The sequence below is a fragment of the Spermophilus citellus genome (assembly GCF_964194105.1).
Source record: "Spermophilus citellus genome assembly, chromosome: 8".
Taxonomy (NCBI): domain Eukaryota; kingdom Metazoa; phylum Chordata; class Mammalia; order Rodentia; family Sciuridae; genus Spermophilus; species Spermophilus citellus.
The window spans coordinates 38,643,525-38,661,454 of record NC_138189.1 but is presented as its reverse complement, the minus strand read 5'-3'; the positions used below and the strand labels follow the sequence as shown (position 1 = coordinate 38,661,454).

At 31.4% G+C, this 17,930-nt stretch overlaps 1 protein-coding gene across 3 annotated transcripts in view; it reads left to right on the top strand.

The window, feature by feature from the left end:
• The window catches only part of NFXL1 (nuclear transcription factor, X-box binding like 1), a 53,315-nt gene that overhangs the window by 26,056 nt on the left and 9,329 nt on the right, over window positions 1-17,930 (top strand). For 2 of the 3 annotated variants that reach the window (XM_081304249.1, XM_081304248.1), the window contains exons 16-19: window positions 3,128-3,149; window positions 3,862-4,002; window positions 7,533-7,699; window positions 14,021-14,090. In XM_081304249.1, the coding sequence (XP_081160375.1) occupies window positions 3,128-3,149; window positions 3,862-4,002; window positions 7,533-7,699; window positions 14,021-14,090 (400 nt within the window). The remainder of the gene's footprint in view (window positions 1-3,127; window positions 3,150-3,861; window positions 4,003-7,532; window positions 7,700-14,020; window positions 14,091-17,930) is intronic. The other variant, XR_014023302.1, reaches the window with a different exon arrangement.

Sequence of the window (17,930 nt, the reverse complement as noted above, 5' to 3'; positions counted from 1 at the left end):
TTTTTTTTTTTTTTTTTTTGTTATTTTAATCTCTTGACATAGACTGACAAGCTCTCCCCTTTGTCTTAGTTCATTTCATCTTTATTTCAGGTTTGGCCTCTAACCTAGTTTCTGTGTTTCTCTTCATTCTTTTTGAGTCTTCTCCCCAGCTGGAGTTTAATGTCCTTCACCTTTTCATAGCAACTTGTGCTTACAGTTAATTAAAGTACATCTTAGAGACTTACTGTTTGTTACTTTTCCTGATGATTCCCATGTTAGAATACAAGCTCCTTGAGGGTAAGGAAAGCTAGGTTTTTAGATGGCAGACTTGAAAGAGTGTTCAAGGAAACATTGGAAATTAAAGGAAGTAGTTTACTGGATGGACCAAGGGATGACTGTATTTGAGCTCTAACAGTTGAATCGGAGGGAATAGACAATCCTGGAGTGTTTCATATTTTAAGCAGAAACTATGGATTATAGGGAAAAAGAAGCACAGAATTCTGGAAAGCTACATAAAATTAGAAAAGGGGCTGTAGTCTACAACTAAGGTTCCAAATCTAACATTAGTATGTGTTGCCTATTGGTCTTTTAAAGAAAATATTCTTATTTATTTTTAAAAGTTGTTCTCATTTTTCCTCCCACTGGGTTATAGTATATAATCCTTTTTACATGTTATTGGATTCAGTTTGCTAGTATTTTGTTGAGAATTTTTTCACCTGAATTTATTCATGTAGAATATTAGTTTGTATTTCTCTTATGATAGCTTTCTTTGGTTTTAGTATCAGAGAAATACTAACATTGTTGAATGAGTTGGGAGGTATCCTTTCTTAAGGAGTAGTGTGAATTCTTCTTTAAACATTTGGTAGAATTCACTGGTAAAGCCATCTGGTCCTGGGCTTTTCTCTGTGGTAAGTTTTTAATTACTAATAGTTTTGCGTTTTCCAGAACATCATATACAGTAGTTGAAATCCTATAGTATATAGCTTTCCAGACTGACTCCTTTCATTTAGCAGTTTGCATTTATGGTTCCTTCATGTCTTCTCATGACTTGATAGCTCATTTCCTTTTATCACTGAGTAATATTCCACATCTAGAAGTCTTGTAGTTTGCTTATCCATTTGCTTATTGAAGGAGATTTTGGTTGCTTCCAAGATTTTTGAACCAAGAGTAAAGCTGCTATGAACATTTATGTGCAGATTTTTGTGTGGATGTGTTTTCAGCTTGATTGGGTAAGTAGTACACCTAAGTAGGTGTACAACTGTTGGATCGCATAGCAAGCTTAGGTTTATACAAAGCTTCCAGACTGTCTGCCAACATATCTATACCATCTGTATTCTCACTAGCAATGAATGGAGCCCCTGATATTCTGTATCTTTCACAACACATACACTGCTAGGGTTTTGAATTTTAGCCACTCAATGGGTGTATAGTGGCATCTCATTTTAATTTTCAGTTCCTTAGTAGCATATAATGTTGAGCATCTTCATACACTATTTGCCATATTTGATGAGATATCTATTCTTTGTTCAGATCTTTTGCCCATTTTTTTCCTTAGGGTGTTTGCTTTCTTACTTTGAGTATAAGGGTTCTTGGTATATTTTGGACATAAATCCTTTACCGGGTGTATGTTTTTCAAATGGTTTCTCCCAGTCTGTGGTTTGTATTTCATTTTCCAAAGTGTTCTTTGCAGAGCAGAAGTTTTTCATGTAATAAAACCCAACTTACCTTCCCCCCCCCCCCACCCCCCCAGATCATACTTTCGGTGATGTATCTAAAGAGTCATTACTAAACCCAAGGTCACCCAGATCTTATTTTAATTAGTTTGTCCATTTCACATTTAGGTCTGTGATACATTTTGAGTCATCTGTTTTGAAAAGTGCAAGATCTGTCTAGATTTTTTTTCAAGAGGACGTTCGTTTGTTCCAACACCAACTGTTTTGTTGATGAGAATATCCTTTCTCCTGTTGTTTGTCATTTTTAAAAAATCTTTTTTTTTTTTTTTGTTCTTGTTAGGTATACATGACAGAATATATTTTATTTTATTTTATTTTATTTTTGTACTGGGGATTGAACCCAGGCGTGCTCAGCCACTAGGGCACATCCCCAGCCCTTTTTCATATTTTTATTTAAAGACAGTGTCTCACTGAGATGCTTATTGCCTTGCTGTTGCTGAGGCTGACTTTGAACTCATGATCTTCCTGCCTCAGCCTCCTGAGCAGCTGGGATGAGAGGAGTGTGCCCCTGTACCCAATGCAGTAGAGTGTATTTTGACATATTATACATACATGGGGTGTAACTTCCCATTCTTGTGGTTTTACATAACGTGGAGTTACATTTGTTGTGTATGTGAACATAGGAAAATTATGTCCAATTCATTCTACTCTTTCCTATTCCTATCTTCTCTCCCTTCCCTTTATTCTCCTTTGTCTAATCCAGTGCTATTGCTCTTTTGTCAAAAGATCAATTGACTGCAATTATGTGAGTCTGTTTCTGGTCTTCCTATGCCCTGACATTGATTTGTCTGTTCTTTCATCAGTATATGCTGTCTTGATCACTGTAGCTTTATAGTGAGTCTTGAAGTCAGTGTCAGGCCTCTGATTTAGTTCTTTAATGTTGTGTTGACTATTTTGGGTCTGTTTATCTTTCCGTACAGACTTTAGAATCAGTTTGTTTATACTCAAAGTAACTTGCTGGGATTTTGATTGGAATTGTGTCAAATCTAGGTGAAATTGGAAATAAAGACATCTTAATAATATTGAACCTTCCTATCCACGAACATGAAATATTTCTCCTCTATTTAAAACCTTTTGTTTCCTCAGCCTTTTGTAGTCTTGTATATTATTGTGTGTGTGTGTGTGTGTTGTATACTAATGTATACATATATACATATATAGATTTATACATATTTTATTTTTTTGTATGTGTCAGTATTGTAATTTTAATTCAAATTTCAATTGCTCTTTACTGACTTATAGGAAAGACTTGGTCTCTGTGTATATTAACTTTATTTCCTATAAGTTTACACAGTGACTTATCATTTTTGTGTTTGTTTTATTCTTAATAAAACAGTGGAGTTTGTATCTTTGATTTAGAAAACGCTTTCTGAAGATTTATAATGTTTTTATTTCATTTTATTTTTTCCTTGTAGGGAATGTCTTGGGAAGCATGAGGTGAGTTATAGGCATAGTTTTTTTTAAAATTTTTTTTAGTTGTTGATAGACCTTTATTTATTTACTTATTTATATGTGGTGCTGAGAATTGAACCCAGGGCCTCACACATGCTAGGCAAATGCTGTACCACTGAGCCACAACCCCAGCCCATAGGCTTAATTTTTAAGTAAAGCTTGTAATCTGTACCTAATCTATACTAGAGTTATTAGAAATAACAGTCAAAATATTGTGTTTCCTTGGCATAAAGAATGCAAGCCTTTTTCTACTAATTTACAAAATATTTAATGCTTTCATTTGAGAATTTGTCTGAATATTTGTACTCATTATAGATTCATCATGTTGAATTTCCATTGGAATAGAATATTTTGCTTCTTGGCAACTGTCTTTTAGGGAATTTTTTGTGATAGGTCATTTTTTTAAAAAATTATTTTTAGTTATATATGGACACGATATCTTTATTTTGTTTATCGATGTATATGTGGTGTTAAGGTTTGAACCCAGTGCCTCACCTGTTTGACGAGGCAAGTGCTCTGCCACTGAGCCGCAACCCTAGCCCATTATTTTGGTTTTGATAGTAAAAATTATTAATGAAAACATTTTAGATTTTTGTGAAAGTTCTCAAATGAAAGCAAAGTTATTTTGGAAACACAGGTTCTGGTGTTTTTTGGTGTATGTGTGTATATTATACTAATTTCCTTTTTATTTGTTTAGGTGAGTCCCCTACCATGCCATGCTGTTGGACCCTACTCTTGTAAGAGAGTTTGTGGACGAATCTTAGCTTGTCAGAATCATACCTGTATGAAAGAATGCCACAAAGTAACTGAAGTTGAAGGCTGCGGTGACAAAAACAAGGTAGTATCTTTAGGTTGAGTGTATATTTGCCTACCATATGCTTGAAACATTCTTTATAGCAATTACACCATAAATATTTTTTCATTTTGCTGTAGCTTCTTTTATCTTCATTGTCCTTATCCCTTCTCCTTCCTTTCTTTTCCTAAGACAGCTGACTTTTTAACAACTTGATGTTTATTGCTCTTCATGTTTGACCTGCTTCAGAAAAATGTGTCTTTTAATGTGAAACTCTTCATATACAGTGTTAATACACAGGTTATGATTTTATGATAAAAATACAGAATCTGTATGTCTTCTTAGTAGGTAGCAGTATCGTTTTCACTCCTGCCCATATGTGTTAGTTTAGAGCATTTGCTCTCAAGTATTTTCCACACCTAACACATATGGTAAATAATGTTCACAATTTTAATAAATTTCCAATCTTTTGTTGGAATATAAATAGCATTATAGATGTGTGGTGTATTTATTAAAGGCATTTCACAAGCATTTGAACTTACCCATTCAGATATCTCTAAAATTTGCCATTTTATAAGGAAAAACAAATATAACTAATCAGATTTTAAATTAAACTTTAATTAATTAATTAATTAATTTTTTTGTGGTACTGGGGATTGAATTCAGGGGCACTCGACTTCTGAGCCACATCCGCAGCCCTATTTTGTATTTAGAGACAGGGTCTCACTGAGTTGCTTAGTACCTTTCTTTTGTTGAGGCTGGCTTTCAACTCGGGATCCTCCTATCTCAGCCTCCTGAGCTGCTGATATTACAGGTGTGTGCCATCATGCTCGGCTTTAGAAACTTTTAATGTTTTTCCCTAGACTTTCACCATGTAGGGACTCCTAATGATATTGGTTAGTATCTTATGGAAAATAAGCCAGAAATTTTAAACCTCCCTGTATTATTAAGTAACATTAAGTTTACAGATATTTAAATTAATTTTGAATTATGTTATTGAAGATTTTACTTGTGTTGTAGGTAGCACTATATATATAGGTTCTATAATGCATGACAACAAATACTCAGTATAATTCTTACTCATGTGCACATGTGTAAATATATTGCTTATAATTTCTTTATTTTCTTCATCAATACGTGCCTTGGTCCTTAAGAAAAATGTACCTATGATAAAATGAAAAAGATACTGGAATTATAAAACCAATTAACAAATGCTGATAATGACTCCAAGTTAGGGGACAGGTACTTTATAGCTTTCCTTCTCCAGATTTCCAGAATATGAAATGAAAAAACGAGCTTTACCATTAGGGAATTGTTGTGGATTGTTCAAGCATTATTTCCTTGGTTAAAACTTCAGTGAATCTTTTTAGTGAACCTACATGTGGTATTTGACAACCAGTCTTGAGGTATTTCCTAATTAAGATCGTCTTTCCTAGAAGATGGAACCAATATTGGAAGTAATGCAGGAAGATAGTTTAGGAAATATAGATTTTCAGTGATTCTTTTTTGTTTCTTTTATAGCTGGAAGGAGCTCATATCATAATTCTTGTTTTGTAGATAGGGAAACTGAAGCTTAATATTGATTGAAGCTTAATAATGATTTGTTTATGGTCATTGAACAGGAGAGTATCAAACCAGGTATTGATATCCCTGATTTCTTAACTCCTAGCCTGATATGCTCTTCTCATGTTCTTTAAATAGAAGATTATTGTAGGTATTTAGCTAAAAAGAGCAAATAAAATAGACTGTTAATTTTGATTGTGTTTGTATATTTTGTGGCTCATTGTCCTTTCCTCAGTCTTTCTCATTTCAAAAAGTCTTATTACCATTTTTTACATGTTTGCACATCATTTTTACCTTGTTGCCTAGGAATCACGCTTGACTTCTTTCTTATCTTCATTGCAAATTCTCTTAGATTTATCTTCAAAATAGAATCTGACCATTTCTCATTACCTTTAGTTTGAACTAACGTCTTCATCATAACCACCTTTATCTCTTATCTCTATTTCCATAGTCTCTTTCCAACTTGCTGCTCATAGTTTTATTTTACTACGTTAACCAGATTTATCTTTTTAGAAATGTATATCAAGTAACATTTCTGTGTTCACAACCTTTGGGAAATTTTCTGTCACACTCTGATTAAAATTCAAAGGTCTTACAATGGCCCAGGAGGTTCTGTGCTGATCTAACTCCTAACTGCCTTTCTTGTCTCTCTTCTTGCTATTTCTTGAACATTCCAAGTTCTTACTTCAGAGCTTTATTTATTCCTTTTCTCTGTAATTCTGAATTCTTCTGGTTTTCTTCCTTATTCAGCTCAATTTCTATTTCAATATGAACTTTATTGGACAGGTTGCATTCTTGTTACAACCATCACTCTCTTATTGTGCTTTATCTTTCTTTAGAATACTTATAAAAACAGTTTTTATGTTCTTTACTTCTTAACTGTAACTTCCAGGGATCCCATCTGTTCCCAGTACTTGGAAAAATGCCTGGCAGTTAAGTGCCGAATAAGTATTTGTAGAATGAATGAGTATACTTTTTTTTCAAAAAATCCTAATTTTAAACAGCAGAATGCATTACAATTCATATTACACATAAACAGCATAATTTTTCATATCTTTGGTTGTATATAAAGTATATTCACACCATTCGTGTCTTTATACCTGTACTTAGGGTAATGATATCCATCTCATTCCACCATCTTTTTTACTCCCAAGCCGAATGAATATACTTTTTAATAATTAAAAAAATAGAAATTATTTGTAGAAGAATATTTTTATAATTTGAAAGACTTTTCTTTTCAATCCTAAATCCCCAAAAAGATTAGAATTTTATTGATGTAAGTATAATCATGGCCATACTTACGAATGATAATATAAATGCTTAGTCTTTAAGACTTAGTATCCATGTTCTTTGGCTCTTTGATTTATTTTATCTCAAGTATAACATTTGAAAGTAAATATCCTGCAATTAAGATCTTTAATATTTGATAAAATCTGATTACTATCAGATAATTTATAGTGATTTATAGTCTTAAATCACTAGAGCATGAAGAGAAGCCTTGTTAAATTACATCAAGGTATGTTTATTTGCAAATGTAATTTAGCATTATTTAATTGATATGTATTTTATGAATTCAATTGAACTTTAGTTCATTGATATGCATTTTATTAATGTGTTAACAGTGTTGTTTTCTTTAGTTCATTGATGATTGTGTTTTTGTGTGGGTGGGTGAATGAATTGGTAACATTTTATTCTAAATTTTTAGGAAGTAGTTTGCATTTTATTAGAGATACTTAATGTAGTTAATATTTTAAAGGCGATGTAGTTTGACTTAATAAGATTCATAGGTGTAAAAATCTATATGAATAATGGTCATATTGACAGTCTCACTATTCTTCATCTTGAATATTTTTAAGGTGAATGAGATCATGTGCTATTTTATTAACTATATTTCTAATGACTACTAAAAATATTTTTAAAATATTTTAATTAGATAGTTAACTTTTAAAATTTTAATATATAGAAATATTAGCTTCTGTTCTCAGGTGATAGATTTCCATGCAATTTTTCAGGCTGGCCCAGAATGCCTTCATTGTGAAGAAGGGTGTTCTAAATCACGGCCACCAGGTTGTCCTCATCCGTGTGTTTTGCCTTGTCACCCAGGAGAATGCCCTCCTTGTGTTCAGATGCTTAGAATAAAATGTCACTGCAAGATCACAAGCCTATATGTGGAATGTCGGTAAGTGGACTAAAAATATATTCTTGTTTTACTAAAGTTCGTTGAATGATATATTTTTATAATTTAGAACATTTTCTTTCAGAAATGTTGTTCAGTTGTGTTCCTTAAATTCTGTAGGCCTAGATTTTTCAGTAGAGACCTGGAAGGAAGAAATACGGGTTACTTCACGTTCTAGATACCTTACTGTGAATTCAGCTGGGGAATTCTGCTTTATTCCATTTGGAGATTTTGTATAAGATTTTGTTAGGAAAATAGTTGTATCACTGCTATTAAAAAATTAGAGAAACATTCCTATTACCAATTGTATATGTGTCAAACTACAATTTTGTTTGATTTATTTATGTTTACTAAGGCATAATTTTTGAATTATATATTTAAAAAGTAGACCTTTGTTTATTACAAAGTTGTTATAGCATTTATTATAACTAGGATATGATTTGTATATTTTCCTTACTTAAAAAAATGGAAAATTTTCTTGCAGATTATGTAAAGGGAAAATGTTTTCTATTTAACAATGATCTAACATAATTTACCTTAGACTCTGACAGCTCTGTTTTGTACCAGTCTGTAAAGTCATCTTTTTAATATATTTTACTTAAGTTTAATTTGGGACTATAACTACTCCAGATTCTTTTTAGCATAATTACATTTTGAAAAATGCTGTTAACATTGTCTGAAATTCTTGTCATACTCTAAACTCATGCTCTGTTAAATTTTAAAAGCCAATTTTTTACTTTTAAGTATTGAAATTATTTTGTTGAAATTTTAAAAATAAAGCATAATTCATGGTGTTAGAATTTTATGGGGAGTTGAAAGTCAATTTTGCATTAAGGAGAGATACGGATGAAAAAAGATTGAACACGTAGTTTTAAAATCACATTCATTTTTTTTTAATTGTATAGTTTTTTCCTCATAAAACTTTTACTCACTGGTTTCAGCATCCATTAATGATTATGGTATAAATTGGTTTTTAGTATGATAGTGCCAAATGTTAATTTTCTAGCTCCATCATCTCTTCTACATTTTTTAATTGGAATTTTACTATAAGGAGTAGCTTTTCCTTTTTCCTCATTTATTAATAGTGTCATGGGATAGTGTATTCTTATTTGTTACTATCATTTTGTGTATAAATTACTGACTCTCAAATTTTCATGGGAGCACCTTTAAACTAGTCCCTATGTCCCTTTGACATTACATCAGTTTTTAATACTTTCTTACTTTTTGACAAAATAAAAATGTCTCCTTCATGGGGTTGATTTTGGAAAACTGTATTTTCTTTGGAAACTATCAGTTTCATCTTGGGTTTTCAAATTTATTTCTATAAAGGTTTTCAAAGAAATTGTATATGATTTAAAATTATTTGTACCATTTTATAATTTTTTACTTTTGTCATTCTTAATTTGAATATTTATGCTCTCATCCTGATTCTTGAGTGTTAGCTAGAATATATGTTTTGTTATTTAAAAAAAAAAAAAACCCAGGATTTGGGTACTGGGGATTGAATTGAAGGCCTTGCATAGACTAGGCAAGTGCTCTACTACTGAGCTACATCCTCAGCCCCCAGGATTTTATTAATTGATTGGATTGACTTCTTTTATCTTTATCACTTTAATTTCTGTTTATATCATTAGTTTTTCCTTTTTTTAAAAAAAAACTTTTCAGTTAGGAATTTTATTTATTTTCATGATTTAATTTTTACTTTGAACATGTTTAATGGTTGTTGATTCTCTGATCATTTTTTAATGTTTTCTGTATACTTATGTTATGTTCTAATTCTGTTATATTTGAAAGCCTTATATGTGGGTTCGTTTTTTTGTCCTACAGAAGATTTGTCTTATACTAAAGGTGTGATATAAAAATCCTATATATTTAGTGTGTTTCTGTATCTTTTTGCAACTACTTAGTTTTTGCTTTATAAAAATGGTTGATCGGTTTTATGTTGCATAGAATTCTTAACTAATAGGGCTTTTAGGATTAAAAAGTATCCTTCTTTGTCACATTTAATATTTTTTGGCTTGTATTCTTTTTTGATCTTGGATTTGCAATCCCTTTTTTATTTAGATATGGCAAGATAAATCCTTTCACAGTTTTGAATATCTCTTACTTTTGGTAAGCTCTGTAATTACTTCATAATAAGTTTTGTTGCTGTGTTTATGTTATATGGGTGAGGTATTTTCTTTGTTCTCATTTTAAAACTTATTTAGGAAGGATCATGTTTTTGTCTTGTGGTTGGTTACTTTTGTACTTACCTGATTGCAGTGTCCTTAGATTCCTGTTTCTTCAGTCTTTTATTAACCGGTTTGCCAACTTTTATCATTGGTTTTTTTTTATTTAGGAACTATATGACAACCAGTGAGATTATTCTACTTGCCTCTCTTCTTTTCCCTTATTCTCTTAGTTTTTATTTTTAGTTACATTTTGATTTAATGTAGCATTTATATATTGTTACATCCTCATAACCACCTTTGTTTCTGTTTTAGATCTGTAATTTTATATTTTCAATTTTAGCCATCAGGTTTTTTGCTTAAATTTCTCTAATCCTTTCTTGGTTGAATGATGTGCATTCAGAGGTAGATTTGTGGTATAGTATTTCTGAGTTCTTTCATGTTTAAGATTGTTTTCCTGTTGGCTTGATAATTGATCGATATAATGTCCTTAGTTTATGTATTCTTTTCTTGAAAATATTGGTTTGTGTTGCTTTCTTTATATTTTTCTTTTGACAAGTTTAATGTCAGTTTCACTTTCCCTTATAAGTTAGTTGAATTGATTTTTTTTTTTTTTTTTGCTTGATATCCCTGGGTTTAGTTTTTTCCCTATTTCTTCTTTTTTATTGTCTTTAGTATTTAAGTTTTTACTAAGATATGACTCAGAGTTAAAAGTTTTGTGTAGTTTTCTAGGGTATCACTTGGACCTTTTTGCTATTTAGATTCAGTACTTCTGTTTTCTTGGATTATAGTTTCAAATACTAATTCTGTTCCATTCATTATTTTTTTCTTCTTTAGAGATATCAATTGAGTATATGTTGGATATTTTTCAGTTTTCCATTTCAGCCACTCATTTCTTTGACACTTTGTCTCATTTTTGTTTTCATATACTGGGTTGGTTTTCCTTCTCACTTCAAGAATCCTTATTAAATTTTTATTCAAATGTGTTTTTCTATATTCTTTGCTGTCTACCTTATAATTTATTTTTTTCTGATATATTTTTATTTTTAAAAATTATTTTCCTGAATTCATTTAACCTTGGTTAATTTCTATTTTTTTTTTCCTTTCCTATTTATGTTCTTAGGGTTTGATTTTTCTAGTTACTGTGTTACATGTCCCCAGGGCCACACTCAGATTTAATAATTTGCTTGGAGGACTCAGTACTCAGCTTATAGTCATATTCACATTGTACATTATTACAGCAAAAGAATACAAAGCACAGTTAGCAAAGGGAAAAGGCACTTGGGGCAAAGTTCAGGAAAGACCAGGCTCAAGCTTCTAGCATCTCTTCCCAATATAGGCCTGCAAGGTTCATTCTTTTCTGCACAGGTAGTTTTCCATATTCTACAGTGCTTCTTTTGAGATTTAATTCAGTTTGGAATATTGTGTTTCAATTTTCTTTTGCTTTGAACTGATTGAATATCCTGTATTTGAAATACTTGGGACCAGAAGTGGTTCAGATTTTGGAGTTCTTTGGGTTTTGGAATACTTACATAGACTTTACTGTTGGACATCTCTGATCCAGAAATCCAAAATGCTGCACTCGAATTTTCAGATTAGGAATATTGGTGGGGTACAAGGTGAAGTAGGAGAGTTTTTCATCAGCTGAAAAGTTTTGATTATCATTTTCTACTTATTTCTTATATAACTTTTTTTCTTTTTTTTTTTTTTTTTTTTTTTTGGAGTACCGGGGATTGAACTCAGGGGTACTCAACCACTGAGCCACATTCCCAGCCCTATTTTATTTTTTGTTTAGAGACGGGGTCTCACTGAGTTGCTTAGTGCCTTGCCATTGCTGAGGCTGGCTTTGAACTTGGAATCCTCCTGTCTCAGCCTCCTAAACTGCTAGGATACACCTGGCTCTTTTAGTAATTTTTTGTAGATATAAATTACATTTCTTCATTTTTATAGCTAAAGTTATCCTGGTCTTGGGTAAATTGATGACACTCTGTTCTGTCAGTGTTGAGAAATACAACTTTTTAATGATTGACTTCTTAGTGTAGTATTGGGAGGAAGCATTATGTGTCCTTCTTTTGCTTTGTTTTTTGTTTGTTTGTTTTGCCTTAAAGGGTCCTAAATTTCCCCTCCTGCTCCTTTTCCTCTTCCTCTTCCTCTTGTAGTCTCCATAGAGGGCCTTTCACTTATAACTTCTTCTTCCCAGAGGACTGCTTTTCCAGGATCAGCTATTTGAATCTTGTGTGCTTTAAAAAAAAGACTATCCCTTCAGTCAATGCTCTCTGATCTAGCAGGACTTACTCAGTATTTTCACTCTTGTTTGATTTTTAGCTCAGTCCCTTCTTCTCTTTTCTGCTATTTATCCTGAGTTCCCCTATCTCTGAAGATTTGAAAGAGGGAACTTGAAATAACTGCTAGGAATTGGTATTTATTTTTCTACTTATAGGTAATTTGAGGTTTATAGGAACTTCTGTCTTCTAGTTATGCTGAACTTGTGGATTTGAGTGAGTTTATTTGTTATTAATAAGCTATGTCGTTTTGAGGAGGGATGTATGATATCTTTGAGTTGATGTGATTTCCATTACCTCAGCTCTTGTTTCTGGAGAAAAGGAATTTCCTTTTCTTAAATATATATCAAAATATGTGTTTTTATATAGATTATTTTTGTTCCAATAAATTTAACATGCTTTCAATTCAGTCAATTATTTCACAAGCTATTTTTCCTTTTAGTCCCTTCAGATTTGTCTAAATTTCTTCTTAGATATAAAAGATGCAAGCCTTGAAAAGCTGATTTATTTCTAATTATGGAACATAATTATATTAACTCTCTTTTTACATATATATGTATATATATGTGTGTGTGTGTACATATATATGTTTGATATATATATTTATATATATATATATATATATATATATATATATATATATATATATAGTTGTAGATGGACACAGTACTTTTATTTATTTATTTTTTTTAATGTGGTGCTGAGGATTGAATCCAGTGCCTTATCCGTGCTAGGCAAGTGCTCTATTACTGAGCTACAATCCCAGCCCTAATTATATTAATTTAAAAAAATTTTAAAAATTTTAAAATTTTTGTTCTTTAGTTGTAGATAGACAAATACCTTTATTTTGTTTATTTATTTATTCTTTTTACGTGGTGCTGAAGATCAAACCCAGGGCCCCACTTGTGCTAGGCAAGTCCTCTACTGCTGAGCCACAACCTCAGCCCTTATATTAACTTTTGAAGTGAATACCATACTTGTACAAATGGAAAATATGGAACAGCTTTTTACAGAATCAGCATAAATACTTTGTGCTATTTCCGTGAAGAAATTTGAGACATAATCTGAGAGTGGATTTATAGCTTATTTAATATAATAGTTTTAATTAACATTAGTCAGATTAAATTTTGGCAGTTTTGCCTATCGAAGGGAATAGGAAAGACAGGAGAATAAAGGTAATAAGGAAAATGAAATATATACAATAGAGAGCTTTGGCTTTATTGGCTTAGTTATTGTCTATGGTGGTTCTATTCAGTTCTTTTAGAACAGTATTTCTTGATTTTATTCCTTGATGTTTGTGACTTTTTTTGAATAATATTGAGTCAAATAAAAATCACGTGAAAGTGTAGATTGATCTAAAATGAATTAATTTCTAACATTAATAGATAGCTTGCCCAGAAACAACTGAAAAAGTTTTCCCATTCAACTTATTGCATTTTTCACTGAATAGCCTAAATGATTCAATTTGAAGTAACATAAAATACTAGTTTTTAATTTTTATTGTAGAAGCTTTAATGGAGAATTACAGTTATCATAATAATAACTGTTCTATAGTGATCTATTATTATCTATAGGAAAAGATATAAGCAGGGACTGTTAAAGAGAAGGCAGGTGTGGGCGGGGATGGTGTTTTATGTGTGTTTTGTACTTGTTTTCTACAGTGATTGCCTTTCTGCATTTGATTTGTTGATAGTAGATAAAGGACTGATTAGTTTGAGTTATCAGAAGACAATTGTTACAGATAGAGACATAATTAATATTTATTTAGAAAAAATAATTTTATGGATATATTTGAACTTGTGAATTAGTTTTAGAAAAATGATATGAAACGGACTTTGGTTTGAATGTCATCAAAGTATTTGTCCTATTTTTAGAAAAATAACCACAGCTGATGTAAATGAAAAGAACCTCCTCAGTTGTTGCAAAAATCAGTGCCCTAAAGAGGTAAGCTGTAATAGGACCTTTTAAGTTGGGTTCCTTGGGTATTGTTTCTCTGGGATTTTCTTTTTCTTGTTTGGTTCAGGTCTTTTTTTAGTGGTCTTTTGTGGACCCACTAAAAATGTAGATGTTAAAGGAAATGTGAGTGATGTCTATAAAAATCTAACATATATGGTTAGAATAGATGCACACGCTATTTGGAGATAAAATGAAGAATGACCCTTTGAAGTTTTTTTTTTTTTTTTTTAAAGAAAACACTTTTAAAGTAACTTTATGTAAAAAATATTGACCTAGTGTTTACCCCCCTAAAATGTGATTCATGCTTAAAATATAAATGTAGAACTCTCTGAGTCTTGGGCAGTTAGACAGTAAATCCATAGTAGTTATTTTAAAAAGTATGTGTTTGTATGTATTTGCATGTGTGTGTATGTGCATGTGTGTGCACGCATGTGCATCCCTGCACATGTGTGTGCTACTATAGGGGATAGTGTGGGAGGATAGACCTTTATATCCATAGTATTTGAATATGCCATCACAGAAGATATTGTGTTCTTTGGTGCTAGTACCATTTATATGGTTGAACCTTTACAGTTTATTACCAATTGGTATAAAGTATGTGTGTGTACATGTGTGTGTGTGTGTGTGTATGTGTGTGTGTACATATATATATAATCATATATGTACAATATGTGCATAATTATATAATAATTATATAAAGATTATAAAAAGGCCATTTCTAGCAATAAATGATTATTTTAACAATTTTGTTATATAAGTGAAACTAGGTGCACGGGATATTTCAAACTTAATTTTTTGAATTTTCAAATCCTGAAAATTGCCTTTTGTTAAAATAAATTTTCTTCTGTCTCAGTTGAGATTATAATTTAAAAGTAGCTTAGAATATTTTACTTTTAAGCATCATATTTTTAAAAAATCATCAAAAGTGGTTTGAAAAAATTGTTCAGAGTAAAATGGTAAACACTGACCAATGACTTGTCTTGGCAATAATTTCAAAACCCTGAGCAAGTCCATGTCTAACTGACTATTCTGAAAGGGAAGGTGCTCCTGTTTTTATTCTTGGGAATGATATTGACAGTTATTTGATTTAAGTAAACATTTAAAAACATTTAAAAAGAGATCCTTTTGACCTATTGATATACTAAGTAGTACCTCTTTCCTTTAAATTATTTGTTTGATGTACTTATGTAATTGTTTATTTTTCTAATGTGGGGAAGAGATGACAATTAAGTCTTAAATATAATTGTTTGATTAAATCTTTAATTTTTGTTAGCAGTATTTCCTTTTAACTCAAACTTTGAACCAATTTTGTGGATTTCTGTTTAAGAACTTGAAATTTGAACCTGAGAATTTCAAGGTTATCAAAAGAGAGACCATTTCAAACAATAAATGATTATTTTAATAATCCTGTCTGGTATATAAATGCAACTAGGTACATGGGATATTTCAAACTTAATTTTCTTATTTTTTTTTTAATCCTGAAATTCCCTGTTAAAATAAATTTTCTTTTGTCTCAATTCAGAGTTTAGGTAATAAGTAGCTGAGATTATTTTACTTTTAATCTGACTCAGAACTTGGTATGATTTTGTAAGTGGAAATGTGATCATTTAATTCAGGAGTTGCTATTTTGCAACTTAGCATTGCCTTAGTTCTGGTGATGCTGTTATGGCGTTGAGTAAGTATGTTTGTTTAGAAATTTCTTATCTGATTTCATGATTTTGGATTTTAGGTCATTCTGGAGGCCCTGGTCTTGCCAGAATCTCCTTGGGTTTTCTTTTGTTTTGGTACTGGGGGTTGATCCCAGGGGCACTTAACCACTGACCCCTATCCCCAGGCCGTTTTTTATATTTTATTTTGAGACAGGGTCTTGCTAAATTACATAGGGCCTTGTTGCTGAGGTTGGCTTTGATTTTGGGATTCTCCTGCCACAGCCTCCTGAGCTACTTGGGTTACAGTTGTGTGCCACCATGCCCTAGCTCCTTGGGCTTTCTTAAAAAATATACATATATTCTAGGAGCAATCCAAATGACTTTTATAATTGGGAATAATCAAGGAGTGCAAAGGTGCATTTATTTCATTGTGTCTAGCAGAAATCATTTTGGTTTATTACTCTTAAGTTGGTAAGGCTGTAGCAGTGTTCTCAAACTTTAGTGTGCATTAGAATCACTTCAAGAGTTTCTTAAAAAAACAAATCACTGGGCCCTACCCCATACTTTTTGATTTTGTATATGTGGTGCCTAAGGTTTATGTTTCTATTAAGTTCTCAAGTATGGTGACACTCTTTAGTGTCACTCACTCTATAGAACACTTTGAGAACCACTGAGCTATAGAATCAAGCTATAATTAGGATTAACAAAAAAGCATGTCACTTTGAATCAAGTAGATATCTTGTACTGAAAGAAAGTATAGGCTTCTTATAAATTCCAATATACTGATAAATTCCTGTTTATTTTCTTCTCTCTCCATACTGTAGATTTATTAAGGGCAAGTATGTTTGTATGTGTATGTTTGTATCTAGTGCCTGATTCCCTGGCTCCCTGGTTGGTAAATACCCATGGAATGTGAATAAAATGTGGGAGTGGCATAGCATATTTCTTCTACTACTCTGCTTACCTTATATGCATTGTGTGTGTTTTCTAGACTGTTAGGTTTGCATTTTATTGAAAAAATAAAGATGCCAATAAGAACTGTACCTGTAAACTATGCCCTATAAGTGTATTTCTACACTTTGGAATATATAAAGAGAAACTAAATGAAAATTTGCAATTTATTTTAATTGAAACATGGCTTGAATTATTTTATTGTTAACATTTTCTTAAAAAATTTTAATTGAAAAAGCAATTATTATGTATAACATAATTTTGAAACATGTATACATTATAGAGTAGGTAAATCTTGTGTATTACTTCACATGTGTGCTTTTTAGTGGTAAAGTATACTTAAAATCTACTCTCAGCAGTTTTTAAGAATATAATACACTCCATTCACTATAGTCTCTATGTTGTATAATAGATCTCTTTAATTTATTCTGTCTAGATGAAATTTTGTGTACTTTGACCAACATCTTCCCAATAGCCACCCACTCCAACCTCTGCCTGCCACACCCTGCTATCCACTATTCTACTCTCTACTTCTGAGTTTAAGTTAGATTCTACGCAAACTGAAATCATGTGGTATTTCTACTTTCAGAACATTTTGAATTTGCTTTTATCATTCCCATGTACAATGTATTACTTTTTACTTGGACATATTATTTAATCTCTAACTCAAGTTGTTCATATATAAAATGGGGGCAGTAATTTCCAGTTCAGAGTGCTATGTTTGTGGTAATGAAATAACATGTAAAGGTCCTCTTGTATGGTAAGTATAATGAAATAATAACATTTTAAAGTCCTAATATATGTAGTAGCTACAGACAATGGTATTTATCTCCAAACAATATTGTTTTATAAACTTTTCATAATATTAGAAAAATTTCTCGTTATTAGGATTAAAATGGGACATTTTGATCTAAATCGTATTAGTTATAGGTAAGCCATTTGATATGGCTCATTAAAAGTGCTAACATGTGAGAGCAATGTGGGGAAGAAACCCATGCCATTTTGAATGGAAAGGGTAGATGGGATAGCTCATCTTTAATACTGTAATACTGAGGTTGGATATCTTGGGAAAACCTCTGCTGTGAAATCTGTGATGAAGATATAGTCACTATATATTATGCATTTTAATCAACTTTATGACTACTTTTCAATTTTTTTAGAATAACACATACTTTCATGTCTAACAAAGAAATTGTTATGTGATTAGAGCATTATAGTTATAAATAGT